This window comes from Bombus flavifrons, chromosome 7 (genome assembly GCF_040668555.2).
Source record: "Bombus flavifrons isolate JBK064 chromosome 7, iyBomFlav1_principal, whole genome shotgun sequence".
Taxonomy (NCBI): domain Eukaryota; kingdom Metazoa; phylum Arthropoda; class Insecta; order Hymenoptera; family Apidae; genus Bombus; species Bombus flavifrons.
Genome location: NC_138448.1, coordinates 13207265 through 13229345, shown reverse-complemented (window position 1 = coordinate 13229345; position 22081 = coordinate 13207265). Strand labels below are relative to the sequence as shown.

Genomic DNA, 22081 nt, shown 5'->3' with positions numbered 1-22081 from the left:
TTTGGTTTAGGTATAATACCACTGAGAGTATAGTATCTCCAACTTTCTTGCAGCAACAGCACCGTTGCAGCTGTCCATTCCATCACCGGCGCCATCCTCGGGACGAATGCAGCGTAAAATTACAAGTCTGGGCTCTTCGATGGGTCTGAACAAGGAGGGCTACGACTCTGGCGCTGATTCCACGCCACGGGCAGCGAAACTCTCGCCAGCTACTTTGTCTAGGCATCGTGCGGAAAGTTCTGGCTACGACAGCATCGTCAGAGACAGCGAAACCAGCAGCATCGCCAGCGACTCGTCCAGGCATACCGGAGCTCTTCAAGAGCACCAAGGTATATTTATCGCCGATTTCCTGATACTTCTCCGCGATCTCGAACGAGAAACGCTTGCAACGAAAAGTAAATATCATCTAGAGGAAGATCGATAGAAACGTTGCAATTACGTGGAGTAGTTAGTTCGTAGTTAACTTCTCGAGAGATTGACCGATACCGCATGTCCTTCTTCTCATTTCATTAGTAACTGCATGCCATTAATTACGTATTCCCTATCACTCGAGGAATCTTCCACAAGTTAGTAAAATCGTAACGATCTGTCAAGCGTAAAGCAAACGCAATTAGTAAAAGACGAAAAAAGAAAAAAGAATTTATCGATAACGGGAAGAAGAAATCTGTGCATGTTTGTAACATCTAACGATTGCATAAAGTCACGTAGATAGCTTAGCTTGTCAGCTAAAGCTCCGTGAAACGATGTAAAAACCCTCTAAAATGGTCCCTCCGTACGGTGGTTCTCCTCAGGTGGCGCGCTGGGGGTTCTAACCTCGACGTTGTGCGGGTGTTTCAGCGGTGGAACAGCGGGTGGCAGAGTGCGGGCTCCGGTCACGGGCCCAGTGCCGGGCCCATCTGCCACGGGCGCCATCCGCGCTGCCGGGGATACTCGCGTACACAAGCGAGGACGTGGACATCCTGGACAGGCGCGCACGGTTGCGCTCGGATCCACGTGGCACGATGTCCAGGATACACAACCTGCGACTACGGCAGCGCCTTCTTAGGCTAGAGCTGCGTGACGCTAAGAGGCGCCTGATGGTGCCCGATGCTCGCTGGAGCTACGATCGTAAGTTTGTTTCTACTTTCAAGAAGATCTCTTGCGTCGAAAAGCGAGGGAGGAAGCTGTTTTACTATGATAAAGTTGATTTACTATTGTAGTTCACGTAGAGGAGAGTATGGACTGGCGAGATCCGTCGTTCCTGGAAGCGCTCGAGGCGGAGACGTGTATCCTGCAGAAGCGAGTGCAAGCCTGTAAGAGCCACGTTCTTTTGATCACCTGCTTCGACTCCTGCCCACGGCAACCATGCACGCGGCAGGCGGAATCGCCTACAGGGATTCGGATCACCTAACCTAGACTTGGGTCAGCGCGCTCAACCGCGTGCTGATCGCTAAACGGATCGCTAAACGGATCGCTAAACGGATCGCTAAACGGATCGCTAAACGGATCGCTATATGAACGATTAGAAACGAGACGAGCGAGGTCGCTGATGAGAAGATAGAAATAAAGAGAAGAAAAGGGAATCGTTGTCACGATGTCGCTCGACTCCGTCCAATAGTTGTTAAATGACAAATTTAGTCGTATCGTGATCGTCGTCGCCATTGTTACGCACGTGTAATAATCGATCGTAAGGAAGCTTTCATCCCATTTTTGTGCGAGGATAAAGCGTCGTTCGCGTTAACGAGCCGAGAAACTTGTTGCGTTTGAATCTCGGGCTATCTCCTGGATGCCGACGTTCCATACAGAAGGGAATTTTTACAATGATTTCTAAGATGTTCTAGCGATGTTGAAACGATTGTTGACAGAGATAACGTGTAGAACGCGAGACGCATACTTGTTGACTTAAGATAATTTAGCGTACGAGTTGGTGCTGCATTTTTTATACCGATCGACCGTCGAGGACTCAACTGTTAGGTAAATTCACCGAGTCGTTGCTCCTGATTCGAATTCCAAATGAATTCCAAGCCGTCGAGAAATATGATCTTTCGATGATACAAGCTGCACTTGACAACTCAGAGTGCTAAGCTTCGAGAACAACGCTGAGATAATTACAGCGAGTGATTTTGTGCGTTTAGAACCAGTTAACCAGTATCGAGGAAAGTCATTATAGTGTGTCGTGCGTGCTTGATCGATCGAAGATGGAGCATCGAATCTCTCTGCGTTAAGAAACGGAAGATAAGAAAGCGACGAGAGAGAAAAAGACAGAGCAATTCCATTGATCTCTCGCTACGGTGCTGATCTTCGATCGACGATCCGGGATCGAAATTTAAATTGAATAGGTTCTTTTGGATCGCACCGAATTCGTATGGTAAAATGATACGTCGAATTTGAGGGAATAAAGAAAAGACAAACAGTGCAGGATGAAGATATAAATAATATATGTAATACTATAAAGTGGTGGTAGTCATCGGGTGATAGTGCCGCCAAAGGAGAAAGCAAGAGAATCCTTTCGTATGGTAAACGATTGACGGAATAAAAGGCAAGGGAAAATAACGGCGATGAAACGCGTCGTAGTCATTGTATTTAATGCACGCACGTTAATTCAAGAATATTATCGTAGCTTTAATCGTTATCAACAGTTACCGCACTTCGTAGGGCTCTGTAATTCACTTTAGAAGCGAAGATGAGAACCGATGGGAATGTGAGAGCGAGCGAACGAACGAGAGAACGAGCACGAGAGAAAAGCACAACGGGAGGGATGAAATAACGAGCGCGAAAGTAACCGAGAAAAAGATGCTGCGCGACAGAGTGTTACTTTTCCACGGTAAACATATTCGTAATCGTAAAAGTTGCTCGGTACGCCAGCGCTCTCTGTTTTTTCGTGTGAGATGAAAGATGCATAGCGAACGTTTGAGAGAGAGGGAGAGAGAGAGAGAGAGAGAGAGAGAGAGAACAGGATGGAGTACGCGAAGTTTAAACGCGAGAATCACGCGTAGAGCCAAGACGTGGGCGTATAGATCGTGGAAGGGAGAACGAGCCACGGAGAATGAAAATAGACGGGATGAAAATAAATCGGGAATGCCGGTAATGCGCGGCAGAAACAGAGAGATTCCAGCTTTCTGATACAAACTGTGCCGTGTCCGCAGCTGATATCGATGAAAATCGCCCGGGTCTCTGCCGCTCAATCGCTTGTATATGGCTATGTATAATATCATATCCGCGTTCTTCGCTCCTTACGCGATGTGCAATCTTAGCCCGCCCATATCGCACTGCCAATCTAAGAGCTTAATTCCCTTTTATACATATACGATTTAAGCATACCAGATTCTACGTAGGTCTATAAATATCGTCAAATCGATTCATAAATATTTCCAGAAAGAGCTGCTTCGCTTCTTGAAATTTTTCTTACAACTCAATGTCAGTAACAACAACGAAGCGATGGTGCGTCTAGTTTAGTCTTATCTGTCCAGATTTGATGGTATCTGTAGACCGTAATCACGAGTCAGACGTATATTCTGACGATTAAGACTAATCATTAAAGCGGGACAAGGCTGCACACAATGAGTAACGAGCCTGCTTACCGAGCAACGCAGGATCGCCGATCCCCGCTAGTTGCAGAGAATCGTTCTCGAAGCTACCGGACCGATCGATCGTAAGCCGAAATTCCTGTGTCATTGTCCGTTGTTAAACGAACCCGTACGCTATTCGTCCAATTGTTCTTAACCCGCCACTGCCGAATACACGCGTCCCATGATCGATCATCTTCGATCGTCGTCCTCCGCGCGATGTTCGTGACTTCTTCCTTTCCGGTTCAGTTCAATCCGAACTTGTCCTGCGACCGATTCCAGACGCGTACAAGGACGTTCAATACGCACGACGATCTTCTCTTCCCGATTGTACCTTCCAGGAATCGCTTCTTTCTTTTTTACCAAGAAAGATGTCGTTTCAGAATAAAATAACCCATCTCGAGATTCGATATTCCAATCGTCTCCTACATTACTCGTTTCCTTTTCTTTTCTCCGTCTACCTTACCCGTTTTACGTTCGAGCTAGGGAAGCGCGTCACTCCGTCTACCGTGAAATACGACTAGTAAACGATTTAACAAGTAATAGCAATTTACGATTAAGGATTTAACCGACCTCCGCATGATCCCGCTCGAGGAAGCGGCCAACCCAGAGTATAACACATACGCGCACACATACCTAACAGAAATACACGAGAATCTACCGTAAACACGCGCCTACTGTATCATAGTACTTGTATCATATTTATATTTTATATGTACAAATTAGTCATGTAATTTCTTGTAATAAAGATCAATTTACAACGTATACGGACAAGCACGATTTTCGGATCGCAGTTGTAACCTTTTTTTCTCGCCCGCGCCGACGAGTTTTTCCCCCTCGAATTCCAGGCAATTTGGTCAGCGACCAAAGAGGACGGAAGGGAGGCAAGGGGAAGCCAGATTCCACGGAAGAATTCCTCGGACAAATTATTGGGTCGCGTTGTGAGCCGCGGTGCCCGACGAAGTGCGCGGCGAACGTAGAATTTGCTTCGTTCGACCGCGACTGGCCAACTATCAAACGATCCTCGTGCGAGCTCGCAACGAGCGAAGAACAATGCTCAAGGAGGTTGCATCCACGATCCATGTACAACCATCTATGACGAAACGTACGAGATTGAATAGAACACGGTACAGGTAAGGATGTAATTAGAGGCGGAACCGAGTCGCGGAAGCGAACTAATGACGCGGAAGAGGAACAATGAACTTCGTGGATTTCAACCTGCAAGTCTGATATGCTTTAGTGTGTTCATCCTGGGAGGGGTCCCGTACTTCCCGTACAAATTTCAAACGAAGGGTGTTTCAAAGGGGAATTTAAACGAAATGGGATCGAATTATTCGAATGGATGTTCTCTATGTTGTATGTTTTCGTCGGTCGATTCGTTATTTACAGGCCTGAGAAACTAATTATATTTACTTCTTCTACATTATCGACCTTGCGATTGTCGCTTCGTTTCGTTTCGCGGAAGAATGAGATTGAATCTTAAGAAGAAGTGGAAAATAAATTCTCATTAAAAAAGACGTTAGATTAGAAGATTCAGATTGGACAGAAATCGCAGAATTTTTACGATCGTTCGATGTGCACGTGGATTAGAGCAACCTTGAAATACAATTGCAAAGCTCCCGATGTGAGTGACGATTATTGCTATAATTAAATCATTAAAAACTCGTGCAAAGATCAAGCCGCGTAATCCGGCAGACCTTGGCGATCGAAACTGCAATTGAATGAACCGCGAAATGAAACTCGTTTGCGTTGCGCGCAACAGATAATAGATAACGCTTTGCTGAATAAAAATAAGCGCGTATCTTTGCTACAGTATTTCCCTTCCGATGCATTATACAACCATGATGTTATCGTAAATTATTTGAAGAGACATAGAACACTAAATTAACGGGAGAATGAATGAATTCGAAGCCATAGATATTATCGGAAGCCTGATAATTGAGTCGAGTCAATGATAATCAGTTGTAGTAAACAGGATAAGTATTATTTATGGACACTCTGTGTGCATGGTTTCGTGGAATTTTGAGCAGACATAATAACACGTAAGACAATGACGTTTAGACAGTAGTATAACGAATATCGATAATTTTAAACATATAGGTCTTTGGATTTATAGCGTAATTAGCCAGATTTATAGCATAATTAAACTAGAAATTAAATTTATAACATAACTGACATAATAGGTTGATCGTATCAATTTCGTCGTTTCCCACGTCTTGATCTGTTATCGTTTACCTGTTGCACTTCTAGAAAGTACAAAGTCAATCTGCGCTACTTGTATATTTATCGCAAGGAGTTTCGTTCCAAAGAGGTTACAAAAATCGGAAATATGAAGGAATAAAAAATTTAAAAAAGATATAAAGACACCCACAATATCGCGCGAAACCGCGACAATACTCGCGTGTGCCCTCGCGGGAATAGAGGCGAGCGATCCGACACAGACTGTGTCGATGGAGGGGGTAGTAGCACGAAATTATCGGCGGCACCGGGAGAGAGCAGAGAGACGATGTTTCGTGCGTTCGAAAGAAGAGCGGCCGAGAGGATGAGCGGGCAAAGGCGATTAAGGGGCGGCAAGCGAGAACTCATCGTCGTCGTGGCGGTGTCGATCGACAGTAGCGTGAAGGCAGTCCCAGAGAGAGAATGACTCGTCGCGCGCGTCCTCTCAACGTCTCGCGGCTGGCTGTGGTGCTGGCCCTGGTTGGGGCCCTACTCGCGCCTTTCGCCGCAGCCCTCAACAAAAACGACTTGTACCCTTACACGACACCTGGTTCCTCGATCCTACAATCGGACGTAAACGGGTTGCTTCTATCCGCGGAGACAATTCTCAAGACACCGATCGCATTCTACGATAAGATCTTCAATTCCATATTCGTGAGTACACCAATTTATATTGTTATTTTTTTATTTATCGGCGATTTGTTTCTCTAGATTATCGATTTTAATTTATTTCACCCCGATTTCTTTTCCTTGCGTTTCAACGGATTGATTGGAAAAAGTGAGATTGGTTGAGAGTTTTCACGATAAAATGTTCTATATTACGCGTTAAATTGGCAAAGCACCCGGATTTATTTTAAAGCTAGACAGGAAGCCACACGATTCGACAGACAAATCGTTATTTTTATCCAGCAGTGTGGATCTCTGTGGTTTTCCATCGGGCGACGGTGGCCACTCGCATCCGGCCCCGTTTAATTTCGGTGCTCACAAAAATACACGGTAAAACTTCGATAGAGGGCCACGGGCTGGAGCCGCTCGAACGTCGAATAACCCTTGCAACGCGCGAAATTGTGTAAACACGAAGCGCGCGTGCCACTGTTTACGCTTTGTGAGGAAAGGGAGAGCGCAACAGGAAAATCGTTTATTTAATGTTTTAAATTAGGACCGGCACTCGTGCGCGTTGCACGATGAAACGTCTCTCCTCCCTTGTTTAAATATAACAAGCCGTTCCCTCGGGAAACGCATCGTTTCGTTTTGCCTCGATAGATGTAACAAGGAGAGGAGAAAGAAAATTCGAAAAGCGTAGAGATCGAAGAAGGCGAGGCAGAAGCAACCACGTTTTCGACGATCATGTAATTCGTTTCGTTGATATTAATTCGCGCGGAACGAGGGAAAGCCAGGAACATTCGGTCATCCCCTTAATTCGGCTCGTGGTCTAATCTGGCGTCATTTTCTGGCGTGACACGAATTCATTGTCTGCGATGACGGTCAAACGGCCGCAGCCGGCGCGCAATCGCTTAATTGCGCTTGGGTCGTCGCACGAGCAGCTTCTCATATTCTCTGTCTCGGTGCGCGTCACTTGTCACGCGGATCATGTTCCCCCGAACGTGGAACTCGTCCCTTCGACGATCGGCTGAACGAGAGCTTCGCGATAAGATTCACAGTTTCACGGAAACTTCTCGAAAACCGAAGACAATTGTCAGATACGCGAGGATCGATTCGAGAATGAAACTCTTCCTCCGAGACAAGGGAAGAGAGAGATAAGATGTCCTTAAATTATCAACATTCGAATTTTTGACGCAATGCCATTAGATTAGTCGCGAACGCTATTGAGTCATGGAAGGCAAACACTGCGAGATTAGAGGACTGTAGTTAGTTCTCCGGTGATCTCACTTTTCCACGAACCGATTCGCAAGCGTCGCACGGAGCGTGAATGGACATTGATTGCACGGTACGCCTCCCCCACGCGTACGGATGCGACGTAGGTATTCGGATGAATCTTCGTTCTAATTGATCCAAGCGAGTCAAGGTGCGTGATCTCATGCGTGTCGAGCGGCGTCATGTTTTCATCGCCGCGTAAAAAGCCGCACGTAGGAAAACACGCGATCGGCTCGAGGTAACTGCAGCCCGTGACTCGTGACGCTGATAGAACCCATTTACGGCTGACCGGCTGCTACCTTCTTAATAAGATGTCCTTCATTGATACGTTAAACGTTGCGTAATTATAATTACCTGGTAGAAAAATAGCTTGGAAATAACAATTTTATAGCTTACTTCACCGTACCCCCTACTTTACTACATCGACCACGTGCACGATGACGATGAATCTCGTAGTACAGCGTTCCATTCATCGACACGCTCGATAACGCGATCGTCATGCCGTGCCGAATAGTGGACACGTTATCAACGCGCCATTCGCGTTTCGGCACCGTGCATTTATCGAATGAACGCGGCCGAACGAACCTGCTAAATGTTTTCGACGACCGGAAGGTAGACGAATTATCGACAAACAATCGCAGGATACTCGGTTAACGAGTGGAGAACGGAATCTCGATCGCTAAGATACGCGAAGATACACGAGGATGTGCGAAGATACGCGACGAGCATACGCGTATTCGAGCATCCTCGTTCATCAAGATGTGGTCCCGATAGGTGGGATCAGGCGCGCTGTTAACTGCGACTTGCCCGATCCATTTCGCCCTGGCTCGAAAGCTAGGCTCGTTTTTCGCACAGCCGCACGTAATTAAGCTCCGTCGAGCATCAGATAAATATTTAATTAGCCTTCTTCCCCATTACGCAAGGATGTAGAGGAGGCACGATAAACCGACGAGACACGCAGGCAAAAGTAGCGCTGAAATTTCCGAACAACAATCGACGAACGTCGCTAATTAAATAGATAAATACGTAAGCGGGATTCGACGCGCGTTTGATTCATCGAGTGGAAAAGGGAGAAACGGCGCGAAGCGGCAATTAGCCGGCGCATATTGCGCGCCGTTCCGCGGAAATTGAACCGAGAGCGAAGAGAGATACCTGTTGGTTATCCGCGTGTTCGTCCGCGAACGATACGATCTCGCTAAACGAATGGTATCGGAAGCCGGCCGGTGGATTTGCATCCAGATGGACGTTAATGCGACCGACGATTTACGGCGTAAACGCAGCCAATTAGCCTTGACGCTTTCCCACATTAGTTAGCGGACGATTTGTAGGAGGAGCGCACCGGGGACGTTGTGAAATTCCGCGAACGATTCTTCCAGATCTTCCCGGCGACGTCATCCCGCGTCGCGAAGCCCAATTAGGCTTGTTTGAAAAGTTCCTGGTTAATTAAATTACCGCCAATAACGTAGTCGTGTGAAATTATTTCTAATATAAGCAGACTCTTGGCAAATGACAAATTCGAGAGGAAGCCGCGTGTCGCTTACTGTAAAACGTTACGCCGCCACTGTCAGATATGTCCCATTGATTTAACGACTCTAAATCGAGCGATTACGAAAACAAAGTGCAGTCGATTAACGGGCAATCGTCGCGTTAGATGGCAATCAGGAACAAAGAATCAGGCGGTAAATGTCTGATAATTTATCGCACGCGACGAAAATGTCTGAATCTAAATGCAATTTCTTAGGAGAATCGAAGGGATTGAAACTTGAATAGATGTTTGGCATGCAAACCTGCGTTAGGTCCGACGAATTGATTGACACAGATACGTGCTGCGATATATCCGCGACGGTCTACTTAGAAGCTCTGCCTACACGACAATCATCTCTATTTCGTCGCTTATCGTCGACGATTCGCAGTCATCAGAATGATTGCGGCCGATTACACGATTGCGTTAGCGCGTGCGACTCGCCTTGTCCACCCCGTGTCTCGAAAACATGATCTATCCTCGTAGAAAGAAAGAAAAGTGGATCGTTCGCTCTCGGAACGATCTTCGTCGAGAGTGTGATCGTTAGCCAACGTTGGAAACGCGTAGGTTCCAGGCGCTATTGCGCGATCATCCCCAGACCGCGAATCTCTGCTCGTTATTCTTGTAAAGTGTCTTGTGAAACGATCGAATTTTCAAGTTTAAACGTGCACGAAGTTGCCATTTAACGGAGTCGCGGTTATTGTTTGTCCGGATAATTGAAGCTCTCGTGGATCGCGGTTTTCCAGTGACCGCGTCCCAGTGATCTCTTCTTTCGCGTTTAATTTTGTTGAAGTTTCGAGAGCTATCGAGATAACATCTCTCTGCTCGTGAAAGTCCTCTTTCCCCTGAGCTAAATTCGAATAACAAACCGTGGAACCTGATTATTGGAACGAGCGAAAAATTATCCCAGTAACAGACAATAAATCTAACCAACTGTCCGATCGTGTCGTCGTGTATATTTAAAATTACGAGGAGGTGGAATTACAGTCGGTTCATTTGAATTATTCCATTCGATGCGAGTCCCCTCGGGTTTTTATTTAACGAGCGAGCAGCTGGCATAATCAGTGACATCAGGAAGAGAATCGGCGAGTAAGATGGATTCGTCGTATTACTTCCAGGCAGCCTCTATCTATTTTCACCGTTTTCTCTCTCGTTCACGATTACCGGGGATTACGTGTGTGCGTGTGTGTCATCGGCTCAGCTGTGACCTACGACCCAAGCGATAGCCCCGACGGAGATAGCGTTAGTCCCGACTCTCCTCTCGAAACTCGCCACTGTCAAAACGTTCGAGTACGGATCGAGAGAAAGACAGGCGAAAGAGAGAGAAGGACAGTCGGAGAAGACGCGATCGATGTCCACTCTCGAGCTGGTTGCCATGTCCCATCGATTATCGGTGATCCCGGCTTGCCGGTGCCCTCGTAATTATCACACGAAAAATCATCTAATCGGAAATGGCAAACTCGTGCCGATTGTCATCGATCGAGGCCAGGAATAAAAGGAGAGAAAAGCTGGACGGTTGATCGGAATAATTACGGCGACTTGGATGTGGACTCTTTTCTTTTTCCACTCGTTTTTTCTTTTCCTTCAACTTTTTTTCGATTAGATTCCAATGGCGTGAAATTGATCGCGAAGAAAAGGCTCGATTGACCGCGACGCGATTTCAAAGCGGAATTAGAACTGTTTCTTCGCGTTGAAGTCACTGGATGAAATTGTGCGAAACTAAAGGGACCAACGTTGAATCGGGATGAAATTGTGCAATTGAAAAAGTAAAACAGCCTTTGACAGATCATGAGAATTCTTTTAAAATCCGAAAAAATATACATTACATATAAACAAATATACAACAAATATATACATACATACATAAATAGTTACAAAATAAAACGAATAACAAGACCAAATAATTTAATAAAACTGTATGCATATAATGCCACGCATTTAAAGAGCAACGTGACAGCGAGTCGGCGCCTGACGAAGAGGATCATTGTCTGGTCAATTTAATTTGTGTCAATTCTTACGACCAGATCGCTCGTTGAATAATACGCGCAGGCTTGGGTGTTAAATTCGACACAGTAGTAATATCCGTAGCACGTGAAAACAATACGAGCGTTGAACAATCAGAAGTTCGAGCCGAGGAATCGGGACGTGAGAGCGGTCGAAACCAGGCCGGAATTTCGTTGACGTGTTAAACTTCGTCAATTAGCCAGGGTCGTTAACTACGAAGCTTCACTTCCGTCTTTCCATTTGTTTGGTACTCGACCTGGAAGCGCATTGTTCATGCGTGTTATGACACTGTTTCATAATCGTATCGAGCTGTGAAATTGTCCGCTTGGTAGGCATTAGATACAGCGTCACAGTCGAATATTCAAAGATACGATCTGGAAACTAAGAGATTCAACGTTTGAACTTGAATCTCTATCGAACTTCGTCTACTGTCCTCGCATTATTTCGCAATTATCTTTACCAAGATCGAAGCGTCGTTCTGAAAAATATTTCCCAAGTGAAAAGCAAAGTTGTCAACAACTCTCAAGCGTTTAAACCTCTTCTTCCAGATTTGAATCGCGGTGACCCAAAAATACGCGACAAAGTAGGCCGCGCGTAGACAGAGGTCCAGCCGACGAAAACATTCGCGGGGAAGTAAAAATAGAGTTTCGGTGAAGTTTTAATTTGGTCCTCGTGAAACGTTGGGAATCGTTTCTCCGTGGCGCCGACGGCACAGCTGCTCCCGCCACGAATGTGGAGCAACGCGCGCGCCTTTCAGTTTAGCCAATTGACGGAACGACGTCTACTCTCGCAGACGCGTGGCATCAAGCTGAGCAGCTTTAAACTCCAGCCCTTTCTAGTGTCTCAGCTTCGTTAAACGACGCGTACACCGGCTGAATGACTTTTGGTGTACATACGAGACGCCTCGTTACATCATCCACGGATTCCCGACACGTGCTCATACTATTTACCTGTCTAATAACAACCACTACACATGCGTCTAGGCAACTCTGCAGAACGTCGTCTTTCTCCACTCTTTAATTTTAATAATCGTTCGTTGAACCGATGTTGCGATAAGGAAGTTGTAAGATTTAAAATTTTAATTATAGAGAAGAGGGTGATTGGACTACTAAACGAGAACGTAAAATGCGTTCAGAAGCTATCGAAAATTTCTTGAGTTCTCTTAATTCTTATTTCATGGTTTCTCTCGGATTAAAGAGAATCTAGATATGCAGATTCCTACCTGGAGGCAGGATCGCATCGTAGAAGGTGGAGAAATTTAGAAACCTCCCTGTAGGGGGTGTGGAGCAAAAGTTGGATAAAGACCGTTGGGGAAATTTTATCTCCGGACTGCATCGAACGGATAACGAAAGTTTGCCGTCGCAGCCTGTGAGATCTTCCGTTTCGATTCTCATTCGCGTAATGAGACTTTTAATTACGAAAAGCTGAATACAGAAGTAAGGGCTAAAGAAATTACCTTACCTGGTTGCAGGTAAACGGAAATGGCGTCCTCTCTTTCGCAAGGGCCATGCAAAGGTTTTTCAATATCGCATTCCCGCTCGACGATCCGGTTATCGCGCCGCTCTATACACACGTTGACACTAGCGGTTCTGGAAGAGTGTATTATGGCGAAACGGACGCACCGACAGTCCTTGCCAGAGCCGGAGGAATGGTTCGTAGCGCTTTCGCGGACGCCGCAGACTTCGTACCGACTCATGTTTTCCTCGCCACATGGCTGGCCGTTGGATACTATAACGGAAAGAGCGACAAGGTGAGTGGAAGTGAGTCGACTTGCTAAGAATAAAGGCAAATTTTCTCACGTGAAACATACACCGCTGTATAAACGAGACGAAACCGATCGCTATCTTTCGTTTTTTCTGATTTAATTCGATTCCTCTTAGGTGAACACGTACCAGGTAGCTATCTCGTCGAATGGTACGCATTCTTACGTGGAACTATTGTATCCGGAGAATGGTGTACAATGGATTCAAGGTGAGTCGCACCCGAATGGTTTGCCTGACGCGAAGGCACAAGCAGGATTAATGAGCGAAGGAAGAATGTACACGTTGAAGGGTTCCGGGACGGATCAGATTCAGAATGTCGACAAGTGAGTCACTGGATGCCTGTTTAAAGTACGATTTATCTTGTCTTTGACCGAGAAAGTAATCCTCGTCGTCCTTCAGATGGTCGAACGTGAACAGACCTGGACAATGGCTGTTCCAAGTAGGACCGATCTCCGACGACAGCGACGTGAAAGTCCCCGACAATATCGAAGGTAAATTTTCTATCGACTATCAATCCTTAGCTTAGATTGTTGCAACTTTTCGTTCGATCGTTTTCCTTCAGACTGTACCATGTGTTTCCTTATTGCTTTATCGATCAGATAGCAGCGCATCGAATCAGGTACCAAATTGTAGAATAGGAGCAACGACTTGCCACAGCAGGGCGACGTGTGTCGACTACGAGGTGGGTTTCTGTTGCCACTGCAAGCAAGGATTCTTCGGCAATGGGAAATCCTGCCTGCCAAACGGTGAGAATCGTCGTTCCACGGTTCCACTTCGTCGTAAAGCCAGCAACCCCCTCAATTATACGCGAGTCACGTTCCTTTGATGTAGCCACGCTACATAAAAATTCGCTTTCAAGAGGTGCCCGTACTTTTAACCGACTCTTCCCTTTTCGACAACGACAAGTGTCGCGAAACGAACACCGACAACAGACGATTCCGGTCGCGTTCTCTCTGATCTATTCATAGATCACGGCAACTGACTACGCGGCTCTTTCGATGACCTCGTAAAACAGAAGATTCTCGGAACTAGGCCCTTTGAATAGCACGATTCCGTAACCGACCACCGTGGTTTACGACGAGTACGAGCTAATTTCAGTTAATAGCTAAGAAAAGTTAAAGGATTGTACAAATTTGTAGATATTCCACTGCGTGTAAACGGCCGAGTTTCCGGCACGATCAACGACGTGGAGTTCCCTGCGAGAGATCTTCAGTGCTACGTGCAACCGAAAGATGGAAGAACGTACACGGCTCTATCGAGAGTACCAGAGGAAATTGGCGCCAGTTTCCAATTGTTGGGTAATCTGGGCAGTGTGATCGGTTGGCTGTTCGCTAAACCGATCGGCGAGACGAAAAATGGATACGAACTTACAGGTACTTTCCGACGATGTTACAGTGTACTGCTGACAAGCTTCACGCACAAAATACCAGTCTAACTTCACAGAGTGAAAGAAGCATCGTCTCGTCACGCTGGTTGGTAGATTGTTTCTACAAATTGTATCGCCTGACAAATGACTTCTTGTCAGCAGAGCACTATACAATTATTCTACATCGCTTCTCCTAGCTTTATTCCGTTTCATCATTCCCTTTCCCTATTATTTCCTAACAAGACCAAAGACTCGAGACGAAACCATTGTTAACAACGGTTAACGTAGAGAAACGATCGATTCAGGGGGCATGTTCAACCATACGACGGTGCTGACGTATCCGTCAACGGGCGACAAACTAACGATACGAAGCAATTACCTCGGGTTGGACGTGTTCGGTCAGCTGAAAGTGGAGGCAATGATCGAAGGTACGTTGCCGCAGTTGGCGAGAGACACCAAGGTCGATTACGGTGACTACGAAGAACTTTATACGAGAGCGCAGGCCGGCGTGATCCGCGCGCAAAGCGAGAGAACTTGCAAACTGAACGAAGGTGGGGAAGAGCGGGAACTCGCTTTTATCCAAGACGAAACTATCGTTTATAACGAATGTCCGTATCTAAACGTCGAACCCGAGGACGACACGACCAGATTGAAGTTCTACAGAGGTGTCACTACTTACGAGGCAACCGAGGGAATTATACGTTTCGCGGTGAATACAAAAGTGGCGCCCCTCGAAGAAGAAGATCCCTGTATCCAGGGAAGAGAGACCTGCAGCGACCACAGCTTCTGCGTCGTCGACGGCGATAGCTTTAAGTGTGTCTGCAATCCTGGGTAAGAAGTTTCACTTTGATTTACGCGTGTATTCTCCGAAGATCGCGTATAAGATTTAGGAGAACGTCAAAGGGATATCTCCTTCTCGTTCTTATGGTAGTACGGTTAGATATGTTGAAAAATCGGAAAGGATTTTATTTCGTTTGTAGATAAATCACCACGGTGATACTCTTCTCGCGGAAACGTGCAATTTTCTCTTTTTCTTATCAGCTATCAGTATTTGTACGAGGAAGACGGAAGCGCAGTTTGCGTGGATGTGAACGAATGTACCGCCGGAAATCACATGTGCTCTCCCGACGCGCAGTGTATTAATCAAGAAGGCAGCCACACGTGTCAGTGCAGGCCCGGATTCTCCGGTGATGGTCGAATCTGCGAAAGTGAGTTACCAACGAACGGATATTACCATAGTCTGATAACTCGCCTAGCTACTAGTTCAACTGGAAAATCGATATTTTCGAGGCTCTCCACGGTGAGACTCTGTTTTACGAATTGCCAATAAGTAGCGTACCTTTTGTCGAAAATACAGGTCTTCCTTCTTGCGAGGAAACAAGATGCGAGAATTACGAGCAATGCGTGATGATCGAAGGTGCGCCTAACTGCATCTGTTTGCCTGGATTCGAGGATACCGAACAGGGTTGCTATCCTACGTCTCAACGTGGTAAGAACGCTCATTGTCTGATTTTCTACGTGAGAAATAGTTGGGTTGTTACTATACGACGAGTTGTTGCAGCTTCCTGCGATGTCGAGGATAACTGCTCGTCCAATGGTATCTGCAATTTCGACACCGAGAGGCAGAAGCACGTGTGCATCTGCTTACCAGGCTTCGTTGGTAAGGATTTACTACACGATAACGCAGAGACACATTCTGTAAATCGATTTAATCGTGCGATTTAAATTTGAAATATTTCGTGTATTACAGAGGATATCGAATTAGTCCGAAATATCGTGGTACTTTGCAAAAGTAATTGAATCCACCTGCTAATACAAATTTCAATATCTTCAAACGCAACTACCAAGCAGCTAATTCCATTGTAGCTAGTCAGAAACTTGCGAGACGACGTCAAAATTGAATTACTACGGAATCACGATGGTTTCGGGCGATTCGTACGAAATCGTGCAATTTCCTCTTGTCCCACTGTGCGATGATTTGCAAACGAATCTCGCGATAACCTTCCGTGTCAACGATCGCTATCGTTTCCAGGCGATGGCTACACGTGTTACCCGGAAGCAGAGCCAACCGCAGTGGACGAACCGCCGAAACCGCAGTGCGTGGAGGAGATGTGCTGGTGTCCAAGGGGCTGGGAATATCGGAATAACGAATGTATGCCGCAGGAAGGATCTGGAAGGTCTACTGACGTCTCTCCCGATCGGGACTGTAAGTACAACAAAGGGACGTTCGTGCAAATGCATTCTTCGACCGCAGTGTCGCTCGAATTCGTTTGATTTATTAATCTTGGCTTTGAGAATTTGAAACAGTGAAATTGCACGACAAAGTATTTATATTACGAATTTGAGGATTTAAGTAAATCGTAATGAGAGTTTCAGTCTTATGACGAAGGGAATACACGGAAATACTAAATTTAATTATAAATTTAAAATAGATAGAAATTTTAATCTTTCGAGGAAGAAGATTATAGAAGTATTAAATTTAATTACAAATTTAATCCTCAAGCGGATTGACACGTATCGATGCATGACAACTAATCGCACGTAGTACACGATTCGATGCGGAGCCGTGATAGCACAAAATACGAAATGATTATAATTATCCCGTGTGATTTGCGATGATTACTAACCAGCAGCGACGAACGGTTTGCATCGTGCGTTCTAGTATCGGCACACCCAGTCCCGGAATGCTACGAAGACCACTGCGTATGTCCTTGGAGTCACAGTTACGACCATTCAAAGGATATTTGCGTGCCTCGGCCCGGATTCAACCACGAAACGATGGGTCCATCTGGATTTCACTGTACGATGATACTCAGCTTGGCTTCAGCTAATTTTGCTTATTAACAAAATCTTTCGCACGAGCTACACGCTTTCTGCACACATCGATTAAATTCCTTTCGTTCACTATCTAATCTATTTACCAACAGATTTACTGTCCTATTGACAATTTTGAAATACTAGTGTATAAAACGATATGGTTTAGCTCGACGATTAATATCACGCGAGCAATATGACGGTCAACCTGTTACAAAACATTTGGCACGTCTCCACGAAGGCGTAAACGCTTTCAAACACGATCGATGCGATCGACTCACAAAAACCCGTCACGAAACGCTCGGACGTGGATAGTCGAAGCAATTACGGATCATCGGGTAGAGCATTATCGTAATTGCACACGCTTGTGTCCAGTGTCGTGCAACGTGGTGAACAGGTGTCACCCCTACGCCCAATGTATCTACATGGCTACCACCGGGGACTACGAGTGTCGCTGCAATCCCGGTTACGAGGGCGATGGTATGGAGTGTGTAAAAACAGGTACGTTAACTTGCATCTTGTTCTTCCTTCGTTCCCACGAAATATCACCGTTCACATTCGAGGGAAAATACCATGGCGTTGTTATTTGTCGAGTGAATGAAAAGTGTTGTTCTGGCACAGAGGTGTCCTGTTTGGAGGTGGACGTTTGCGACCCGAACGCGTCTTGCCAGCAGGAGGAGTCCTTAGCCAAGTGTGTGTGCAATCCAGGATTCGAAGGGGACGGAACTACGTGCAGTGCTATCGGTCATATCACCTTCCATATTTTTTTTTTTCTATTTTTTTCAATTCCTCTATCGTACATTTTTATTCGTAAAATGTCTATCTTAAAATTACGAATTCTCTTGTACTTGCTTCTATTCAGTCTGTGTTCGCGAAAGCCGAGAAACGTCACGCTTTGACACTTCCACAGTTGCATGATCACACACGATAAAATCAATTGTAAAAACATTCCTGAAACGAATCACGATTGATTGTCAAAATTCGTTTGCTTGAACGATCGTTTCTGATGCAGACGAATGCAGCAGCACCACTGATTGTCTGGAGAACGAACGATGCTCGTACAATCCGGCAAACTCGCGGTACGAGTGCACGTGTAATCCAGGATTCAGTATGGTTGATGGTCGCTGCGTGGTATCCGACTGCTCAACGAATCCGTCTCAGTGCCACGTAAACGCGCAGTGCGTATCCACCGGCGAAGGTGGCTACAAGTGCGTCTGCATCGAGGGATACAACGGTGACGGAGTCCGTCAATGCGTCGAGAACCACATTGGATGCAACGTGCTGAATAATTGCGGCAGGAACGCGGTCTGTGGCTACAATCAAACCTCCGCGAATTTCGCCTGCGTTTGCCAGCCGGTATGTTTATTGAATCCGCAAATTCGTCCTGAATTATGGGTTTCTAGGTGAAATTGGTGAGATGAGATATTGATGGAGTTGCTGGTAATTCGATAGAGCATTTGAAAGTGGTATAAGAACGCTGCCGATCAGTTAACTTTGGACTCGGTTCGAGCGGGAACAGTAGTAGTGGGCTAAATGTAGCCAGACATAGCACCAGTAGCAGTCTAGTAAGATTTACAAAGTAGAGAAAGAATGTAACTGATCGGACAACTTTGAAAGTGCTCCAGAACGAAACAGTAGAAACGAACGGACGGTAGTCAGACATGGTGCTGTTGACAACTTTATAGGATATTTCAAAATGTGTAAGAAAGTTATAGGCGAAATGTAAACGCGCGATTATACGAGTCGTGACAGTAGAAACAAAACGTAGATGGTCAAACATGACTATCCTTTGTTCTCTAACGCAGTACATAAAGCTACAACTAATTCATTCGATACAAATGTCGTTGTCTAACGAATTGTGACTACTTGCAGGGCTATTATGGCGACGGTTTCACGTGTTTGCCCCAGTCATCCTGCAGACTCGAACCAACGATCTGCTCGCCAGACGCTACGTGTGTGGCCGCCGGAGAAAATCAGTTTGCTTGCGTATGCAACGAAGGTTTCGCCGGAGATGGGACCAACTGCGAGCAAAGACCAAAACACGAAGCAAACTTCCTGCTGGTGAATCAAGGAATGGCTACGTTGAGGATTCCGTTCGCGCCGACGCACGAAGATCTCGGTAGCCCGATTTACATAGCGTACACACAGATGGCTATCGCGATCGACATCGATTGCATGAACGGGAAAGCCTACTCGAGCGACATCACCGGTAAATGTCAATATTCTTGAAACTTTACGTCGCCGGGATTATGGAGGAAATTTCTGACGAAAATATCACCATCGAAGAAGCTCTGTCTAGACGAGATTTATTTTCCAGGTAATCGAATAATCGAGTTAACGTACAACGGATCGATGGCTGAGACGTTCTTGCCGAAAGTTAGCAGCCCCGAGGGACTGGCGGTCGATTGGATCTCGAGAAATATTTTCTGGACCGACTCGGGCAAAACGACCGTCGAGGTAGCCAATCTCGAGACGAAGAAGCGGAAGGTGCTCGTTTCAGACGGACTGGTCAATCCTAGAGGAATAGCTGTACACCCGTATCGCGGGTGAGTATTGTTTTTTCGAATTCGATCATCCATTCGCTAGCCAGTAAATTGAACGCAAACCGTCTGTCGCCTGGAAATTAATTATAATTTAACGGTCTTGGGTTAAGGAGAAAATGTAAAAGCTTGTAACACGAAATGAGGAAATTTGATCGTTTGCAGGAAGATATTTTGGTCGGATTGGAACCGTGCGTCGCCGAAATTGGAGTGGGCCAACGAGGATGGTACCGGTCGTGCAATCTTCCTTCAAGGGGATTATGTGAAGTTACCGAATTCATTAAGTATCGATTGGGCGATGGATGAGCTGTGCTGGGCGGACGCCGGAACGTTTACGATAAGTAAGGACAGATGTTCCCATGAAATTTTCTCTGCTAACAGACAAGCCACGATCGTCGTCTCGTAACTCGCTAATTTCACTCCGTGCTTTTTTTTTATAATTGTTCGCAGGCTGCATGGAAATCGATAGCAGGAATATCAATGTGATCGCCAACGAGCTCACCTATCCGTTCGGTCTCGCGATTTCCCAGCAGAAATATTATTGGACCGATTGGAAGACGTAAGTTGTCGATAAAACAGCACTTCGTTATCTCGTATTGTACTCGGCCTAAACAAAAAGATACTCGACATAAATTGAATATTCGAGCGATATCGTAGTTAAAACGCTTTCAGCGTTATCGAACAGCCAGTAAAATATCTTTCGAGATAGTAAAGCTTAAGCGTGAATCATAACGAGCTAGGAAAATCGAGTAGAGTACCATGCAAGTTCGGAGATATTTCAATCATCCATTATTTACCGTCGTAGTCACAAAATCGAAGTTGCCATGAAGAGCACCGGGGACAGGAAGCCGCCCATATCGGTACCACCAGGGGGAAGCGGTAAATTATACGGAATAGTCGTCGTTCCTGAGTCGTGCCCGAGAGGTAAATCAAGTTTTATGTCATCGTTCCTCTCCTGTTCTCCGTCAAACTGATCACCCTCTTAAAAATATATTAAACGGATCGAATACCATAATTCCGTATTATCGTTCGTACCGTAACGATGATTGGATTAATCATCGTGGTAAATTATCGTTTGTCTGTTCACGACAGTGACCAACGCCTGTCAGTTCGAAAACGGAAGGTGTAACAAGGATCAGCTATGTCTGCCGAATGGTCAAAGCGGTAGAACGTGTGCGTGTGCGGACGACGCGACAGGACCATGTACCGACACACAGTAATGTTTGTAATTGGTCGTGGAAGATTCGGAAGACATCACAAGGCTCGGTCAGCCGATCAAAACAAAAGAATGTTTGTTATTTGACCGCTGGGGTGGCGTCGGACCACTCCTTAGATTACGTGTAAATTATAATATTCTACTTTGTATGATTAGTTTTTATCGTCCACGTATTCGAGTAACACGATCTTTTGTATCTAAAATGCGGAGTCCGCAGCGTGAAGCTGGCTGTATGGTGCTGCGACTCCGTGACACGTTATTTAATAAAAGTAAAATAATAAAATAAGGGATACACCCTGTCTACCATATTTTTATGCGTTACCTTGTTACTAGGGCGAGTATATATTTTATATACCTCTGTTATCCTTTTATATCGTAATCAGTGAAAAGTTGTACAAGTTCTTGCATGTAAAGTGTCTTCATCCATGCACGAAGTGGGAACTTCGTTCGAACTGACAGGCAACTACGTTAAAGCAAAAGAAGAAGAAGAGGCAGAAGAGATTAATTTCCTAAACGATTAAGAGTACCAAGGCGGCGCTCTGTCGACGTACTAGTAACAGAGAAAAAAGTAAAATTGTTCTCGCTAGCTGAAGATACCGAAGCTTTGATTCGGCTTTTGAACGCCATTCTATACCGAACCGAAACCTCCGCGTAGTAATCCACTACGAAGGCAAGCCCGTGAACAGGAAGCCAATTACTGTGTTCATTACCGACGTAACTGCCGGCCATTTCATTTTCCCGCCGCTATATAACGTTAATAAGCAACTACTTACAGGCCTAATAAGAATAACACGGCTGGAAGTCGCGGTATAAAAACGAATCTCCGCTTACCTACGATCAATTACCTTCCTTCGTGAGGCTCAAGTCTAAAAGTAGAAGCACCACGAGAAAGAAGATAAAGTAGCAAAAGGAGAGGTTGATTGAAAAGTGGCATCGGCATCTGTATCGCAAAGAGGATTTATCGACGAATAATCCGGATAAGACAATTAAATTTTCCTTACCGCGATCTCTTTGAATGCGTTTAATTGGCTGACCGCAAAATCGACAAAGAGTCGTTGCGGTCCAACGACGATGCAATGGGTGCTGAAGCGAAGAGGAGCGACGGCAAGCAAGAGAAAGCGACAAAGGGCATCAAACTTAGCTCACCACCACAACCGTAGAGACAAGAATCTCCTAGTAATGCGTCTCCAAGGAGTTTTCTCGTATTTCCACTGTTCAG

The 22081-nt window shown here is 45.7% G+C and overlaps 2 protein-coding genes across 7 annotated transcripts in view; both read left to right on the top strand.

Moving 5' to 3' along the window:
* Positions 1 to 1462, top strand: part of LOC138181622 (kinesin-like protein KIF26A) — a 260347-nt gene extending 258885 nt beyond the window's left edge. The window contains exons 14-16 of one of the 2 annotated variants that reach the window (XR_011173549.1): positions 54 to 329; positions 792 to 1107; positions 1200 to 1341. Coding sequence is in view for 1 of the 2 variants with exons in the window: in XM_069116612.1 (XP_068972713.1) it covers positions 54 to 329; positions 838 to 1107; positions 1200 to 1390 (737 nt within the window). In the remaining variant the exon portion in view is untranslated. Of the gene's footprint in view, positions 1 to 53; positions 330 to 791; positions 1108 to 1199 lie in introns of both variants that reach the window. The other variant, XM_069116612.1, reaches the window with a different exon arrangement.
* Positions 1463 to 6079: 4617 nt separating this feature from the next.
* Positions 6080 to 21152, top strand: Ndg (Nidogen). 5 transcript variants are annotated; one of them, XM_069116222.1, is made up of 21 exons: positions 6080 to 6416; positions 12635 to 12913; positions 13044 to 13249; positions 13326 to 13417; positions 13526 to 13672; positions 14066 to 14299; positions 14598 to 15123; positions 15334 to 15500; positions 15650 to 15781; positions 15854 to 15952; positions 16325 to 16498; positions 16955 to 17092; positions 17482 to 17607; positions 17728 to 17850; positions 18119 to 18462; positions 18979 to 19315; positions 19424 to 19652; positions 19812 to 19987; positions 20097 to 20205; positions 20452 to 20570; positions 20739 to 21152. In XM_069116222.1, exons 1-21 carry the CDS (start codon positions 6186 to 6188, stop codon positions 20864 to 20866), a joined length of 4116 nt encoding a protein of 1371 aa, XP_068972323.1. In that variant the 5' UTR covers positions 6080 to 6185; the 3' UTR covers positions 20867 to 21152. The 5 variants fall into 5 exon arrangements, with proteins under 5 accessions (XP_068972323.1, XP_068972325.1, XP_068972324.1 ...); XM_069116224.1 differs by lacking the exon at positions 16955 to 17092 and having other exon boundaries at positions 6081 to 6416; XM_069116223.1 differs by lacking the exon at positions 17728 to 17850 and having other exon boundaries at positions 6081 to 6416.
* The last annotated feature ends 929 nt before the right edge of the window (positions 21153 to 22081 follow it).

Bases quoted from the DNA above. Each gene is read 5' to 3' on its own strand.
- Ndg (XM_069116222.1), top strand. From the start codon at position 6,186: ATGACTCGTCGCGCGCGTCCTCTCAACGTCTCGCGGCTGGCTGTGGTG. The intron at 14,300-14,597 runs GTACTTTCCGAC...CGATCGATTCAG, and splicing joins AAATGGATACGAACTTACAG to GGGGCATGTTCAACCATACG. The intron at 17,093-17,481 runs GTACGATGATAC...GCTTGTGTCCAG, and splicing joins GGGTCCATCTGGATTTCACT to TGTCGTGCAACGTGGTGAAC.